General features: G+C 43.6%; 3 protein-coding genes across 4 annotated transcripts in view; all 3 read left to right on the top strand.

The window, feature by feature from the left end:
- Positions 1 to 3,389: 3,389 nt before the first annotated feature.
- Positions 3,390 to 7,249, top strand: LOC127604585 (homeobox protein Hox-A3-like). Its single transcript, XM_052071749.1, has 3 exons — positions 3,390 to 3,575; positions 5,352 to 5,622; positions 6,299 to 7,249. Exons 2-3 carry the CDS (start codon positions 5,433 to 5,435, stop codon positions 6,868 to 6,870), a joined length of 762 nt encoding a protein of 253 aa, XP_051927709.1. The 5' UTR covers positions 3,390 to 3,575; positions 5,352 to 5,432; the 3' UTR covers positions 6,871 to 7,249.
- A 395-nt stretch (positions 7,250 to 7,644) lies between these two features.
- hoxb1b (homeobox B1b) lies at positions 7,645 to 9,267 on the top strand. The gene is made up of 2 exons (XM_052071747.1): positions 7,645 to 8,545; positions 8,688 to 9,267. Exons 1-2 carry the CDS (start codon positions 8,035 to 8,037, stop codon positions 8,999 to 9,001), a joined length of 825 nt encoding a protein of 274 aa, XP_051927707.1. The 5' UTR covers positions 7,645 to 8,034; the 3' UTR covers positions 9,002 to 9,267.
- A 6,868-nt stretch (positions 9,268 to 16,135) lies between these two features.
- skap1 (src kinase associated phosphoprotein 1) overlaps positions 16,136 to 17,581 on the top strand; it is a 29,318-nt gene continuing 27,872 nt past the window's right edge. For both annotated transcript variants that reach the window (XM_052071731.1, XM_052071730.1), the window contains exons 1-2: positions 16,136 to 16,211; positions 16,884 to 17,018. In XM_052071731.1, coding sequence (XP_051927691.1) covers positions 16,970 to 17,018 — 49 coding nt within the window. In that variant the 5' untranslated portion in view covers positions 16,136 to 16,211; positions 16,884 to 16,969. The remainder of the gene's footprint in view (positions 16,212 to 16,883; positions 17,019 to 17,581) is intronic.

Genomic DNA, 17,581 nt, shown 5'->3' with positions numbered 1-17,581 from the left:
ACTTCAAGAAAGAGAGGTTCAAAACTGAAAAAAAAAGAAGTGAGCTCAACCCTGGACATTTTGCACATATTCATAACTATATTAAGTGGCAATTTGGCCTTCCTGTAACGACTATTGCATATTGATAGGGCTAATGTGGAGCCGGATGTCATGCATTATTCATGACACCGGGATCATCCGGGGGTCAGGAGACCAAATGGGAGCTGAGACGCTCTTGCACTGTCACAGTGCAGAACAATATTTACAATTACGCACTATCATAGGCAGCAAATTTGGGCAATTGACTGCAATAGTTTCAGCCACCATTCATATGTACTATACTTAAATTATATATATGTTTAAAGTATTTTTATTTCTGTTTATATATTTATAGATATAAATATATATTATATGTGCATTTTTATTTCTGTTTATGTATATATAAACAGAAATAAAAATACTTTAGCCCTCACAAGAGCATGTAACTAATTTTAAGAAATAACAGCCTCGGCTGACAAACAAGTAGCGACTCGTTTAACCATTACCATGCAATATTTAAAGATAATTTAATCCTGTCAATGAGTCTCGACTGATTAATTCAGATTCTTTTCATTATGATGAGGAAACAAGTGAAATACCCGCTTGGATTTTGTTAATTGATCAGAAACGAGAAGCAAGAGGTGATGTAATGAGACCTGGCTGGCAGTAGAGGGCGCCTCAGACCGGCCTGGAGGATGATGGATGTTTTTTTTTTCTCTCTTTTTTTTCTGCTCGGGGTTCTTATCTTCGACAGCCCGAAAGGGGAGGAAAGGTGGCCTGGGGGTCACGTAGGTTAGAGAAGCCGAGGCTTTCTTTTGTATTAACATTTGGATCCTTTTTTCCTACCCATGCAGCACCAGCAAACAATTGTTGGGTAAAAAAAAAACCCTGTTCTGGGCCAGAAATGCACCGACTCCCACTTGGGTGAGTTTGATACTTTTTTGTTGCACAAAACTTTAAAAATGGAGTGGTTTTGTACCAAAAAAAATAATCCAACAACAAACTGGGTCAAATTGACCCAAATAGTGGATGAGCCCGTTTTGACGTTTTGACAGCTTTTTGACACAGCTGTTTCTTGAGTGCACACATTTGGATGTTTTGCGAGATAATGAGCCAGTAGAAAGACACTGAACGATTTAAGTAGTCCTCATAAGTCACGAAAGTATCTTCAGGGGTTGTGTTTTGTTCCATGATGCACATTTTTAAATTCATTTGAAAAGGACAGTGTCGGATTTGTTTATTGAAGCACAGACATTTGCTGAAACATTGTGTGCCATAATATTTCAGTGTTTTTCACTTCATACATTAGTCCACTCAAATGAAAAATAGCAATGGAAAATTATGACATAATTTAGCTTCAGTCTGGAAAATAACAAACCAGACCAAATTTCCACAGCATGAAAACACATTCATATGAAGTGACAGAAATTCGAGAATTGATTCAATAATTTGACCTCTAACAATATCGGCCTTTCTTATGGTGGCAACGTTCCCTTATTCAAACTTCTCCACGTGAATTCCAAACACCGACGCAATTTATGTATTTATTTTTTGAGGACAGGATGTGTTTTCAACATTTACAAGTCAATTCATCATGATAACTTCACTTTTATGATATGTTTGGGTTTTGCAAATGTCCCATCTCACAAAACAATTGGGATCAACCGGGAAGCGTCGTCTGCGCGGAATCACAGATTTCAGAATTACCCCCAGTGCACTTGAGGCAAACATTTTCCCAATGTGCTCCCTCAAGGAGTTAATTGCATTTAATCAACTATTCGTGGTGCAATTGAATGCCTTGTAATTACAAAAATGTGTATTTAATATCAAGTTATGGTTGCTTTGAATCCAATTTTGTCTTGGTTCACACAAGTTCACATCTTGTTAGCATGTAGATGTGATTTTTTTTTAAATCATGTTTTGTATGAAGGCTGAGGACTGTGTGAATACCCAAATAGGGAGAGGAATGACAATGTTATCATTTCTCAAGTACAGTTCAGTTGTATTTAACTTTTCAAATCCTTATATCATCTTGGGAATCATTTTCTAATGTTTCCTCTGTTGAAATGCAGTTCAAACTGCTTATAATGTATTACTGTCTGACAATAATAAAAACACCTTTTAGAACACTTGGGCCTACTATGCTACTGTAGTTTCATGTTGATCATTATGCTACGGGAGTAAAAAGTTTCAGAAGCAACGTACTTATAGAAGTATATTTCCTGCTATTACATTTGAACTTTTCCGAGTTGCCTGCGCTTGATTGGCTCTCCCGGATGGCTGCCTTGCCTCCCTGTGGTCCATGAGTGCAGAAGATGGCGTGTGTGTGAAAGTTGCCTTGAATGAAGCCATTGTTCTGCGCATCATTTGTCACCTCCTCCATTCACGTCTGCACTCCACACGAGCAGTTGGAGTGTGGAGGGGCACACACAGCACATAACGGGCGTGGACTGCCTCTCCACTATGGGTATGGATTATGCGCGTGCGCGTGCTTTCCAGTTGTGGGAAATGAGAGGAGGAAAAATAGTAGAGGCATAAAGATGCGGTCCTGTTTGAAGGGTCAATCAAAAAGACGCATTTTGGGGGTGCATCTTTTTGTTGAAGTACACGTGAGCATCGTTATCTTAAAATTGGAATATGCATTACATTCAAATTTTTTGAGTATGACTGTGGGATATTATGAATATGGTCATAATATTAATGGACAGTGTGTTCTATGAAGCTGTGTGTACGTCAATGTCGCAAAACAAGGTAATAATTCGCATGGATCTTTTTCAATTATTACAATTTAACCATTACTGGATTAATGCTGTTCTATACTCAAATAGATGGGAAAAAAATCATGAATCACTAAAATAAGAAGTCAGAAAATTTGGGGAATAATTATAAATTAAGTAGGAGTGTCTGGGATGAAACATGACTTGGAGAGAATATGTTTTTTGTTTCGTTGCCATTTACATAACGCCAACTATTATTTTTTTTCCATACATCACGTGTGTTTTATGGTTTGTTTGTATACTTATGAGTGTGGTCTCAAATGAGATGACCTGAGAGCAATCGATCAAATCACGTGACTCCTGGAGGGGGCGGTGCCTGCTCATTATGTGACGTCAGACCGAAGCGTTTCTCCTGTTTACTGCCACGGGGATTAAAATGTGTGTGTGTTTTTAACACACTTGTCCTGTTTTTACATGACAGTTGAATTATTATTAAACGGACAGGTCACACCTCAGTGACGAAAACGACTCGTTGATGTTCGTTAAAAATGACCTCGAGCAGCCAATCACATCCATCGAAATGCACAGGGTGAAGACGAGAGTTCACATGTGTCCCAAATCAATGTTTGCGTCACTAAAGCGCGTCCAGGCCTCTTTTCGTCGTCCGTCTGCAAATATCCGGAAGTGTTCTCATTCTTGTTTGTATTATCGCGATTATACAAATCTCATGTTTAATTAATTGCATCGCCACGCAAATTTTGAGCAGGGTTATGAGGTCGGCGTTAAATCCGACGGCCATCAGATGATTTTAAGAGCAGTCAAGAGGACCCTGCAGTGCAGGTATAGTGCTTATCTGCCAGCCACTTAAATAGCAAAACACTCCATCTTGATGGCTCTGGCTGCTGTTTAATTTCCACAAAGAGGCCATTGAGTGTTCATTAAAATAAGAAAAAAGATCGCTCTTATCATTGTTATCACGGGCTACATTAGCTCGTTCGCATGCGTGATGACCACAAACGTTTTTTTTTTTTTAATCCGCTTCTCCCGGTTCGTCATACATGCACGCGCACCACTCACGCGCAGACAGACGGAGCGCGGGGCGGTGTGTGTGATAAGGGGTGCGTGTCACAAAACTGTCTACTCCGTCTGCATGCACGCAAACATCCGCAAATGCTGAATCCCGACTCGGCCCAGTAGGATGATTTGAGTTTTTATCTTATGAAATAGTAAGAAGTATATCGGGCTGAGGAGAGGCGTCGTTTTGCACGCGCGCGCGTGGGGATGAATGGAGCTTTCCAAGGTAAGGCGGCCGCATGCAGACGCGCTGATGTGTCTTTATGATTTACGAGCCTGACTCGAGGCTGCTCGGTTCAAGCAGAGTTCATAAAGCTGCATGCCTCCACACTTCTTATCCCCCCGTTTTTTTTTTTTTGCTGCTGCTGCTTCACCTCATTAAGAAGACAGTGGTGATGCATGGAAACATGTTTACATTTTTTTCCCTTTCCACGTTGGACAATGGGGATCTTGTGGAAGGTTATCATCTCGAAAAAAAAATAACACATTATTGCTACTCCATTAAAATGCGATTGCTGATATTTTGTTGATACGTAATGGAAAGAAAGGCACAAACCAAAAAACAATTTCATGTTGTGTTTTTTTAGAGTGGATATAGACTATATTTATTGGGATGTTGTCAAGCATTTAATTTTCCTTAATTAAAAAAAATCCAATGAAAGATTCACTTCAAATTATTATTATTTCGTACATTTATTGAACAGTGACAAAGCACGCTGATTGACGTAAATGCGCCACAGTCAGCCAAGGGGCGATTAACCATCGTTTTCTTTGTTTAAAAAAATAAAAAGCATAATAAAAAAATACTATAAAGGTATTCAACGCCTTAAAACATAAAGAACATTAACAAAAAGAAAAGTGTTAAAAATATTTTTAAAAATGAGATGTCCTTTTACAAAATAAGCCTGCCAGGTTGGGTGATTTAAATGCGATGTTTAAATTCTATTCCATAGTGAGTCATGTCAAAAATAAACACTTTGAGGGTATTACAGGCATATGATATTTTGAAACGGGCATGTTAAAAAACTGATGGGTTGAAAATAGCCCATATTGGATTATCTTTAAGGATTAGGCTTCAACCCATTTTGGCTTGGAAAAAATGACATTTTAGATAACAGATGCTGGCTTCTTTTTCCAGTTGGTTCTTTTTTTTAAACCAATTAGACTTGGACTAGGGAAAAATGTAAAAAAAATTATTGGGTCGCCCACTTTTTATCCAATTAGACAAAAGTTAGTGGTAAAGTTAACGTTTGAAATAACCCATATTGGAGTGTTCAGGTAACCCCTATTGTTTGTTTGTTTTTTGCTGGGTACACCCAGGAAAAGTAAAATGTCCCATTTTGAGTTTGAACCCATGTTGTTCTTGTTGTTAAAACTCAAATTTGGGTCATTTTAAACCAGCAGTTTTAAGGTGCCACAGAAACTTTGAGCTCGGCCTGTGTTAATCTCGAGCAAGCCTGTGTGCAGGCTATTCATGTCAGCGCACTATTGAGTTGATAAGATGGATCATTTGGTCTCCTCCCTGATTCTGCCTTCTTTCAGGCTCTCTGCAAAGCTGCCATGTGACATTTTGGCTGCCCGGAGCCGCGTCACAAGGTCAAAGGGCCTCGCTGTGTGCGTGTCATGGAGAGCAGCCAGCATCAAAGACAGACGCACGAGGAGCAGCGGCAGACGCAGCAGAACTTCTCACTGTGTGCTGCGTTTATGTGCAGCAAGCAGACAGTGGATCACAAGTTTTGTGCGAGCAAAAGCATTTTCCCCTGGATGAAAGAGTCCAGGCAGGCCAAGCGCAAACTCGACAGCAGGCTGACAGGTTTGTTTCACGATCCGCAACGTAACATCAATCAATGCAATAGTTTGTTTAATACAAAGGAAATACTTCAAGTATGAGACAAATGAAATCACCATTCAGATCAATCAGTGAAACATTAAAATAGACGTCGAATCAGTAGCTAATAATAATAATAATATACATGTGAAGTGTAATACAAGTCAAATATTCAAATAACAAAGCAGGATAAATGGTCACAGATAATGCAATGAAAACTTTAAAATATATATTTTTAAATTGACAGCATCAACAAAAATTATGACACCTGAAAAATAAATATGATCATTGTATATATATATATATATATATATATATATATATATATATACTAGATTAAAAATTTAGATAATAACACACCATTTCAGTCAGCTAAAATCACAAATTAACGTTTATTTAAAACGCCCACAGCTGCATACAAAGTGCTGTCCATAAGTAAAAAGTCAGACATATTTAAAAAAAAAAAAAAAGCAAAACTGAATTAATAACATTAAGCACAATAAAACAATGCCGAGTGGAAAGCCAATTCATAAATAACCAGCAATAACGCTTTCAACAATGCTAAAAAAAATAATCCGCAGCACTCTGCAATTATGATAACGTTGCATTGGAGATGAAAAAAAAAAGTGTGTGTGGTTTGATTGTACTGTTGGTCTGGCAGACCTTGCAAGCGTCACCAGCACCACCGACTCTCCCAGCTCCAGCACGCCGGCCTGCAAGCGCACTCGCACGGCGTACACCAGCGCACAGCTGGTGGAGCTGGAGAAGGAGTTCCACTTCAGCCGCTACTTGTGCAGGCCCCGCCGGCTGGAGATGGCCGGCCTGCTCAACCTGCAGGAGCGGCAGATCAAGATCTGGTTCCAGAATCGCCGGATGAAGCAGAAGAAGGACGAGAGGCTCCAGCAGCAGCAGCAGCAGCAGCAGCTACACGGCCTTTCCTCTGCCTCCTCCTCCTCCTCACCTGGCTCGCCCCCCTCCGCCCCGGGTAGCCCCACTCTGTCCAGCCTAGGCTACGTGCATTTGGGCGGGGACTACCAAACGACCTCGCTGCGGCCCCAGCCCCAGCAGCAGTGGTCGGATTATCCCGCTCCGAGCACCGCGTTTGACGCGCGCCACCGCACGCACAGCGCCGCGCATGCGCAGAGTCCAGACGAGGATTTCCCGTCATCTTATTTGTCCTCCTGCAGCCCTCACGATACAATCATGCACGCTCCTAAACTCACGCATTTATAATAGTGCGTCCATGTACTTGCATGCACTTTTGTTATTATTGCTATTATTGTAAAGGCATTACACATTTCATTCATCGAAAACAGAAGCGTAAAACTGATGTTTTTTTGTAACGTAGAGTTCCCCCTCAGAGGACGAACATAATTTAACGATTAAAAAAAAAGGACTCCTGCTTGAATTTTTTTAAAAATGGAAGATAATTTGCAGTTTGGCTACAAATTCCAGCAGGATACAAGAGTGAACGTCCTCTACTGGTCTGTGAAAGATTCACCAGTTCAGTTGTATTTAACGTTTTAGTAAAAATACATTTGTATTCGTTTTTGGATTTATTTTGTTCCAATTTCTATTTCAATGATGTGCAATACATTTGAATTGAATCACTGTTTTAATTCTCTTTTCTGAACAACAATTTACTTTGATATGGGCCTAATTTGTGCATAAAAGTAAGAGGAATAAAATTCATTTGTTTTGAATGTAGAGCACTCGACTCAGTACAAGGCCCTAAAAGAAAAGTCAGCCTGTGATAAGAATACATTTGACATGTGAGAAGAGTGTCATTGTTCTTTTGAGGGTCACAGAAGCTGCCTTTTTTTTAAGAGCACATGATGGATCACTATGCGGTCATCTGGCACAGTCAGTCCAAAAAAAAAGGCCCAACAACACATCCCTCAATTCTGCAGAGAAAAGTACAACTAACCGCGTTAAATGTTGCATTTCACTGCCAGCTTCACGACCCTGATAAGATGAACGGCTACTGGAAAAGTCTCAAGTCCACATTTAAATACATTATTTTTTTTCCTCCAGTTGTTTAGATTTAGAAAGACTTTAATTTGGAAGAAGGCTTTTTTTTTCCAAGTCACACACGACGGCGAACTCATTAAGAATTTTAGAGGGGCAATTACTCGTCATTCGGCCTGCTCGACGTTTGTGTTCTTATCAGATGGATGAGCGCGTTTGATTGAAGTGTTTGTCATGCAAATGCGAGCCGCTTGATGGACGAGCGCGACGGACGTGACAGAGAAGCCGGCGGGCCGCGCCATTGGCCGGTCGCGGGTCACGTGTCATGTCAGGAAGGTGATATGAGGGGTGGAGGGCACTTTTTACAGCTTTGACATACTACCTCCGGGGTTAGGGCGATTAATGACTTCTCTGGTGTGAGTGTCCGCGATGAATTCCTACCTCGACTACCCGCTCTGTAACCGCGGGCCGAATCTTTTCAAAGCCGGCTACCACAACCTCAACCACGGATACGTGACGCCCAACGCGGATGGTTACGGTCAGGAGGGCCACCAGAACCTTCCTTTGCACCACCACCACCACCACCACCACCAGACACACGTCAACCTGGACCTGCAGTATGCGCCACCCCCGCCGGGTAACTCGGTATTCGGGTCCCCCGTGGAGTACGGACACCACCAGTACGACCTGACCCCCGAGCAGGAACGGGGCTACGTCCACGCACAGGTCTCGCCTCTCGGAACCAACATGCCGCCTTACACCGGGGACAGCTGCAGCAACGCCGGCGCACAGTACGTCCACTACGGCGTCGCTGAGCAGAGGCCCCCGGAGTACCCTCCAGAAAACGTTTACACGGCCCAGCACAAGGACGCGGATCAGGCGGAGGAAACGTCTAAAACTTTCGACTGGATGAAAGTGAAGAGAAATCCTCCCAAAACGGGTGAGCTGCTCCGCGCAAAGCGATGCGTAAAACAAAGTTGGTCCGCAAACTAATGTTTCATCCACTTTTCATTCATTCACCCCCCAAAAGTTTCACGTCTTCCATTCCATCCATGTTCTCTCTCTCTCCTTCATCCCTGCAGCGGTTGTGTGCGAGTTCGGTGTCCCGGGTCAGCACAACGTGATCCGGACCAACTTCACCACCAAGCAGCTGACCGAGCTGGAGAAGGAGTTCCACTTCAACAAGTATTTGACGCGGGCCCGGCGGGTGGAGGTGGCCGCCAGCCTGGAGCTCAACGAAACCCAGGTGAAGATCTGGTTCCAGAACCGGCGCATGAAGCAGAAGAAGCGCGACAAGCTGGGCTGCGTCGCCGGCGGCGGGCCTGCGGAAAAGCTCTCGGGGCCTGAGACCCCCTCGGCACCGCCGCCGCCCCCCAAGGCCAGGCCGATAGAGTGAACTTAAAATACTCACGGAGGAGGCGACGTAACACAATGGGAGAAAAAAAAAATCAAATGCACGTGGACTTTCAGGGTATATAGCCAACTGCTAAATGTGTTTTTTTTTGTTTGCTGCTTTTTTTTTTAAACTTAAAACAAAATATATGTTTGTGTCCAAGCACTGAGCCGCTCAGTGTCACTGATTGCACTATTTATTTGACAGGGTATTTTACAACAATTGTCCAGAGGTTTTAGATGAATAAAGTTTATGAATTTTAAATGAAACACTGAAATTCCTGTTTTACATTGTAACATTTTGGGGGAAGGTTAAAACAGGCATTTAAGTTGGGACAACTTTAAAATATAAATGATTGACATTTGATTGGTCTGAAACAATTTGCTGAGTTATTTTTACTTACAGCTTTAATTAAATTGGTAGGAGGTAATACAAGGGGCAACAGTTTGAAAACTATTTTCACAACTCAAGCTGAAGTTAAAATATTTAGTGGAATTGGACAACGTCAAATTTTCTCAAAATTTGTGGCCTTAATATTTTTAGATCACCCAACTTTTTTTATTTTATTTTTAAATCGTGGTAAGTCAAGTTGGCAAAAAAAATGTGGTGGTCTATATTTATTCCTCTCTTGCATAATGTGACAAGTGGAATCTTTCACAACACACAGGGTGGTTCCTGGTGACCTATTCACCTCCAAATACCTCCAGGGGCTCTAAACATGACAACAAACTGCAGGGTGCATGTGAGTCTCCATTTTTGTTACCCAAATCCTGCTGGATGGAGCCGACAGTCAAATAAATAAATGCATTGCTGGGTTTTTAAGCTCACAAAATTTGTCGGGACTAATCCATAAGATGTTATGTATTTCGACAAAACATAAGCGCACGCACATTCTACATATACACACAGGACATTCAAATGGATAGGCAAAGAAAACAAAATTAGCTGTTTAAAATGACTAAAAGAATGTACATTGACAACATTTAAAAATGTATTTTTCTGGGTGTACATTTACACATTTTTAGGGAACCTATATGACATATCAGTACTTACTTGGGCTTCCGTCGAACCTGTGCGCCTTGCCGGGTGTGATGGTGAAGGAGGGGCAGGGAGTTTCAATATTTACACTGGGTGTTGGAGCACAAACACCCACAGGCTCATACTGGCCCAGCAGCCCCGGCCTGTCGGCGGCCTTCTTTCCTAACGCCCGAGGTTCACGCAGAGTTCAGCCACAGATGAATGTGGAGTCAATCTGTCAGGACACCGGGGTGGCTGCAGACCCTCTCTCGCACTTCACGGCTTTAGCATTTGAGGGATCTCTCATCAAAGTTCCGCATAAACACGGAAATTAGTCACCATGTGATTTATAACAGCTGGACTTAATTAGATTTAAGGTGGAAATGAGGCAGTTGGAGGTAAAAGGACAGCATTTGACGTGTCAAAAGTAGGGTTTTAGTTTTTTTTAGGTTTTATTTTGTAAGCTAGCTAGTTAGCTAGCTAGTGTGTAAGCAGCGCCTGTCAGCAACTCCCATGTTTTGAATGACAAAAGCCAAATCAATCGGCTGGGCCGCATTATGGAAACGTTTGGAATTGAAAATTATAAACCAGTGAAGAAAATGGAAATGTGTTCATGCGTTTTTCAGTTTAGTAGCTGTTTCAGCTGAGTCGCAAAGCCAAGTGCTGTGGTTGGTGGGTGATAAGAGGCGAAGGGCTATCATCCATACGGGTCACGGCGGCACGTTTGACAAGAAGGAAGCGACCAACGCTGAAGACAAGTGTGGGATTTCATTCCGGAGGTGTGATCCCTGCCAGCTCGATGGATAATACCTCAACGCTCCCAGCGGGCTCTCCATCTGGAGGTGTCGGAGTCGGCGCTGCGGCCGACGTCTCCGAGACAGATGTTCACCTCGGGAATGGGGACGTAGAACTCGGAAGACTTGCGTTGGACAACGCAGGGATGAAGGTGAGGAGAACACGCACGCCAACAAACAACTATAGCAAGTACAAGAAGAACCAGGATTGGATGATTAATTGAATTCAACTCGACACTGTAATGCAGTAGGAGGCGGCCATTTTGAAAAACAAAACAAACCCCTGGTTCATTTTGGTTGTGGTGGTGCGACCGATGAACGAGGACATGGGGGGGGGGGGACACTGCACAGCATTCGATATCTGACACATCTCAAAATGACCGACACCCCCCCTTGAGCTGACTTTGAGGTCAAGCCAGTGCTGTTTGTACCCCATGCTGCTCGCAGTTGTTGCCAGCTCTTTTACAAGTCTATTGCCAGGCTCACTTCCTTGGGTTTCTACCAGTTCCTCTGTCGCACGTCACCCGGCAGGGACCCCCGGCTTCAAAGGGCCAGCCGGGTCCAGTGTTCATGGAAGGAACAGGGGGGCTCTAGGGGGCAGGGGGTTGGTGGGAGGGGGGGGCTTCTCCCGTCACACAGATGCCTCAGAGTGCCTTGTGTTTTTAGGGAAATCTGCTCACAGGTGAGGATATATGCTGCATTGTTTACCCCGTGCTCAATATAAACACGTGACCATACGCTAAGAAAACATTCTTATATTTAGAAGCAATCAGACATTTATTTTAATTGCTCATCAAATTTACAAAGTACACATGACAGAAGACAAGCACATTATTTCAATGTGTAGAACATGAACCTGTACATAAAGCTGACTGATGAATAAATCCGATGGCTTATCGAAACAGTTTCATCCAAATTATTCGTCCAGCTTGGATAATTAACCTCTAACTGCAACGGTAGATGGAAGGAAAAGCAGCTCGTTGTGATCAGCGCGTTCCCTTCTTCCTTTGTTGTGGAACTGAAGCTCCATTAAACTCGAGACCCTCCCCCCCCTATCCGTGTCAGGCTCTAATGGATGTGCAAGCCCCAAGGCCTGGGCTCTCGGATCCCCCCAGCGGCCGCATCCTTTCTCCGTCCCGTCAGTGCGGTAACTGGGAGAGACAGGTGACTTGGCCATGGTTAACGTCTTAATACTCGCTGGGATTGCCTCCAGGATCGGAGCGGCGAGCGCTAATAGTTTTCCTCCTGTCGTGCCGGCAAGAAAAACAAGCCTGGCAAGGAGACGGAGCAGCCGAGCGGCACCGTGGAGCACGGAGAATATGAAACATGAAACGCTGAAGCGATCGAGTCACTGATTCGGTTGCATTAGTGTTGCGATCTGATATATGACGCGGTGGCTTAAGTTGACGCCGCACTTGTTGGGTAGGATGCTGTGACGTTGCCATTGTGGGGGCTTAAAAGACCGCAAGTCCAAGGGTCTTATTTTCACACCCAGTACAAGTCGAGTGCAAAGTGCAGTCTGAGTGTGCGCATGGGTAGAGTTTTTTTTTTCTTTTGCTATCTTAAGCAAGGTATCTTAAGGTAGAAAGGTGCGTATGCGCCGTTGCGGGAGTGAACAAAACCGGCTTGCTTTCTTTCAAATTCCACACAGGACAGGCGCACATTCTTGAAAGATTGCAAAAGTAGAAATAGGCATTGAGATTTGAGTCCTAATATCCACCCGCAAACCATCACGCAAAAATCTGCGATGTACCGCTAACGTGATGAGCCTCCATCTTCCAGTCACGTGTGGATCCAGGAGGATGCTCCTGGTGTGGACACGCGTGGAAATTGGAGCGGCTCCTTCCAGAACTCAATCAGTGTCATGTCACATGGTTCAAAGCGGCCAATTCGCCGGGCGCCAGCAGGTTGAAAAATGCAAGGTGACAGTTCATTTTACCACTGACAGTGTGTCGGTCTCGCTCGCTGGTTCCTCCAGTCAATTCCCAGCGAGGAGTGAAGGTTGCTGGAGACAGACAGCGCCCCCCCCCCTGACCCCCCCCCCCCCCCAATTCTCTCTCCTTCTTCCTCCCTACGCCGTTCCCTCATCGACCTCGCTCTGCTTTGTATTCCAATTAAGTAGACGGGGAGGGAGGCGGCAGGATCACAAGTGCGGGCAGACACGTTCTCCTGGCGTCCTTCCAGTATCTCAATCCCACTTGTATCAATAGCGTTGGCTGACTTGTTTCAGCGGGATAATTCATGGATTCTTCTGGAGCGACCGCCTCTAGGGACAATGTCTTGGCCGTGAAAAATAGGCCGCTCTCATGCGTGCATACATCAAGTGTAATGGAGGTATGTCATCGCTCAGTGAGCGAGCTGCGATGGCTATGCTTAGCGGACACTTCAAATAATGCTAGATTAATATTTGCACATGGCTCATATATTCTACAATAATACAATCTCCCCATCCCGGCTTTCGATACGCCGAGGCAACCGCAAGGAACGCTCGCGCACGTAGCGTTAGCTCTTATTGTCTCTTGTGTCCTCAATCTATCATCGCTTCTTACCTTTACCACCCCCCCAACCCCCCACAAAACTCCCCCTTGCACTGACATGTGTGTGAGCAATGGGTGGGCTGGGAATACAAGTATTGTGAGGAAATCCGAAAAGCAAACTGCGTCTTTTTATCTCCTGCGGCAACACAAACATTTGCCGGCGACCCTCGGTCGTGTCGGATGGAGCGCCTCGTTGCGCAGGGTTTGGACGTAAAGGGCAGTGGCGAGTCGTCAGGGTCGGCCAGGCCTTCTCTGCTGGCCATTACTTTCTTTTCTTGCGTAATCTACATTGGATTAATTACTTTGGATTAAGGATTTGTCAAAAGTAACCTAATCTGATCAAAAATTACAGCCAGCGGGTTTGGAAAGCGACCCAGTGATTTATTTTTATTTTTTTGTATGTGTGTATGAATACAGCAGGGTGGGGGTGGAACTGTACCTTCCTATCTTGAGAATGCGCTGTGTGGCGCAAATGTGTGTGTGTGTACCTCGCTAGGACAGGACACAGACCCACGTTCCAACACCCCGTGTGCCCCGAGGAACCTCCTGACTCTCTCTCCTGGCGCTATCAGATCAGAGGGACCCGCTGTCCCTCCCCACCCCGCAATGCAAATGAAAAGGAATGCGCTGATAAAAGGCCAGATTCCCAAAGATGAGAGGGCAGGAGGAGGACAGAGCTGGTGAATCCTAAACGGGGGGGTGGGAGGGATATGGGTCGAGGGCGTGGAGGGGGGTGGGTTGGGGTTAGGGGGGCTCTTGGTGAGATGAGAGGTGGTCAAGGAGTCAGTGTTGGTAGTAGTGGGAGATCATAGCCTCGCTCCCCCTCAGCGACGTTTGATACAGGGCTTTTGTCGCTCTTTCAGCGGCGCATTGTTGCCTGGTGTAATCCCCGTCGGATTACAAAGGGCTTCCCTTTTCATATGGGACTGACCCAGCAGGCAGGTGGCTGCGGCTCTGTGGAGCTGTCAAGGGGAGGGACCCCTCTTTTCCAAGGGAGGGGACCCCAGTTCCTCTTACCTTCACAGGGGCTTTTTGCCGGGAAGCCAGTCAGGCGCAGGTCAGCGCGGGGACAATTCCGACACGGGACTCAACTCGGGCTGACCCCGCGGCTTCCTGCGGGGACGTGACGGGGAAGGAGGCTGTCATCGAACGGCGCTTTGCGTGAAAACCACAAACAAAGACACAAAAGACGTGTTATTGGGAAAGTTAACATCATACAGTGTCCCTCCCCGCTACATTGCGGTTTGTTGTTCTCGCTGAATTTTACCATATCATTTTTTTAGATGGTTTCCCTACATCGTTGAGTTTCATCGATTGCGCAAGGGTCTTGAACATATCCCCCGGTTTGCTGTTTGGATGTACTAAAACACTGAGATGATGCTCATAAGCCCATTACATCCACGAACAAAAGCCTCAGGACACACCTACTCATTAAATAGTCAATAAAGGGGTTGGACTAAAACCCGAATGACCCTCAATCTTCATTGTTCATTTTATGAAGACAATTTTATGCTTCCAATGTTGTGGGAGTACTTTTGGGATGTTGCTTCACTATTCCCAGTGCTCAAACCAAGGACGGGCAAATCCAGATGATTAATTTCCATATTTAAAAAAACAAATTAAAAGCTCAGCTTGAGTGGGCGCCGTGAGCCACGTGTGATTGAGCAATGGTCATTTGATGGCTTCCCTTGCTGTGCGTCAGATGTGTTGCACGATCAATAAAACGATAGGCGAGGCCCAGCGTGTGTTCTATTCATTTTATACTCCCCGTACGCGTTCAAACTGTTTGTGTTCCGTCATACATCTACTGCTGTTATAAATCACTGTTCAGATACTGTGAGGGACCAATTTAGAGAAGCTTGTGTTGTCACAAATATCCTAATTAGTTTCTCAGCCCACATCGGAGAGATGGTCAATACGATGATTTAAACCAAGGGAGAGCGAATTAAATCTATTAAAGTATTTGCTAATATGTGCTCTTCTCGGTGAAGGTAATGTATGGATCCTTTCAAAACCTAATCGGCTAAGACGGAGACCAAACGACAGTCGCCGTAGTGTAATTTCTAAACACAAAGCAGCAGCCATGATTGAATTTGAAGAGTAGGTTTGCGTTTAACAGTTCCAGACAAGCCAGCTCGCAAATCTGCATGGTAACTGGATTTGACCATTATAATACCAACTCCCAAGTGTGACAATTTATGCATGCTCAACGCGGCAGTGTTTTCTCCTCATTATGAAAACACAATGGGCAAACACATGCAACAAACTCTACATCCAGTGAGTGTATGGGCAAGGCATTAAACATACCCAGAAACCATTCTATAGTGGTTATTTATTTTTTTCCGATTTCACTAAGTTTATTGAATGCAGCATTCACACTAACACGGAAGCCAACCACCTAATACGTTCTAATATGACACTTTTAAAGTATTTCGGTTATTATTATTATTATTATTATTATTATTATTATTATTATTATTATTATTATTATTATTATTATTATTATTATTATTATAGCGAGTTGTTTAACGTATAAGGTTTCTTGGACTTCAATAGGCCTTTATATTTAAGTACTTTAAAACTAGAGGGGAGATTGTGTGCATTATTTTGATTTGTACAACAAACTGAACTTAAGATAAACAAAACAATAGTTTTAATTTTGTGAGACGTGTTTATTTATGTATTTTTTCTTTAGATTTTAAAATTCAAACCCGGTCAAATGTTTCCGGATTGAAGGTCACCTGTTTGGGAGGTGAGGAAATACGTCACATTACAGCCCCGCCCACTTCTCTTTTTCGGGCGCGAAACAACAAAGATGGCGTCGGTGTTGAATCGAGTGCTCAGCGCAATTAATGGGGTATTCAGGTATGTTCGAACTTTTATGTAAAGCTACATGATTCGTGGGCGCCATACAAAACAAACGCCCGAGAAGACGACCTAAAGTTTGGGTTTTGTCAAATGTGGGAGTTTGAAGTGTTAAACTGTGACGTCACACAACAGTGCCTTCGATTAAATGCCATATTTCAGATTTAATGCGTTTAGTCGCGTGATATACAATATATTTATCTACAAATGTGAAGTAAAAATCTTGAAAACAATTCTTATCATACCCAACGTGATGTAGTGTACTTTTTAAGGTCTATATATATATATGTATATATATCACATCTGTCCAATAGAGCTTGAACACTGACATAGTCTTGGTGGAGGTCTGTACGTTAGTGGTATCGTAGTTAGAGTATATACACAGGAGTAAGATGGTATAACAAATGTAATGGAGGCCTAAGACTTTTTTTTCACAGTACCGTCCATACATTTTTGCTTAACCTTGACTTGTGTATGGCTGTGATGTTGTAGGACGAGCTACGGTCTTCGCTTCCTGTCAAACTTGTCGTCAGCATCAAACCACAGGAAGTTATCATCTTCTGCACACGCCCCCCCCATAACACATCCTTGCGTGTTCACCGCGATGATACTGGCACGGAAGTTGTGTTTCAGAGAGTAGGTGGTTCTTGTTTCTGTGTCAACGGTGCAAAGGGACGTGAGGTGAGTTGTGCGAGTTAGAAGCAAAAACTACACCTGTGCGAGCACAGCTGGTCTGGCAAAGTCAGTTGCAGTTGTGGATGTCAGGAATGGGGACCATCCCAAACGACATCAGGAGACTACTAGATGGTAATATTTTTTCATCACTTTGCCAAATACACTCAATCTAATTCATTTTTTAAAAGAAATCTACAGTGGTCTGAAGTGGGCGAGTGTGAACTTACTTTATAAGGATCTGTATATTGGATTGGGAGTGTTTCATAGCCAATATCATGCCGTTGGATAACATTTGCATGTATCAAGATATGAGTGATGGTGTGAAGGATACAAGTCAGATTAGTGATGTGGGCTAACCTGTTTGTTCGCAGAAATGGCTGCCACAGTGCTCTCTTATGTTTGCAGTCTAACATGTGGCATCATTTAGGCTAAGTTCACACAGATAAAAAGATCAAATTTGACAAAAAAAATCAGAATTGGGCAGTGTGATGTAGCCCATTTCTTTTCCTTAGGGAAAAAGCTACTAGCAATTTCAGTCAATGCTTTTATTTTAATGTTGATTCAGTGAAAGATAATGTCGATTTGATTATGATAGTACTCAGTTTTTAACTTTACAATATAGTACAAGTGCTTTCATGTCTCAAAAAAGAATCTCATTCCAACTACGACCACAATAAGCACCATTGTCTCATTTT

Source organism: Hippocampus zosterae, chromosome 7, assembly GCF_025434085.1.
Source record: "Hippocampus zosterae strain Florida chromosome 7, ASM2543408v3, whole genome shotgun sequence".
Classification (NCBI taxonomy): Eukaryota; Metazoa; Chordata; class Actinopteri; order Syngnathiformes; family Syngnathidae; genus Hippocampus; species Hippocampus zosterae.
Note: the sequence above shows the minus strand (reverse complement) of the source record. Positions and strands in the feature narration are given on the sequence as shown.

Excerpts from the sequence above, each read along its gene's own strand:
- LOC127604585 (XM_052071749.1), top strand. The coding sequence starts at position 5,433 with ATGGAGAGCAGCCAGCATCAAAGACAGACGCACGAGGAGCAGCGGCAG. Across the intron at positions 5,623-6,298 it reads ACTCGACAGCAGGCTGACAG|ACCTTGCAAGCGTCACCAGC; the intron begins GTTTGTTTCACG and ends TTGGTCTGGCAG.
- hoxb1b (XM_052071747.1), top strand. The coding sequence starts at position 8,035 with ATGAATTCCTACCTCGACTACCCGCTCTGTAACCGCGGGCCGAATCTT. Across the intron at positions 8,546-8,687 it reads GAGAAATCCTCCCAAAACGG|CGGTTGTGTGCGAGTTCGGT; the intron begins GTGAGCTGCTCC and ends TCATCCCTGCAG.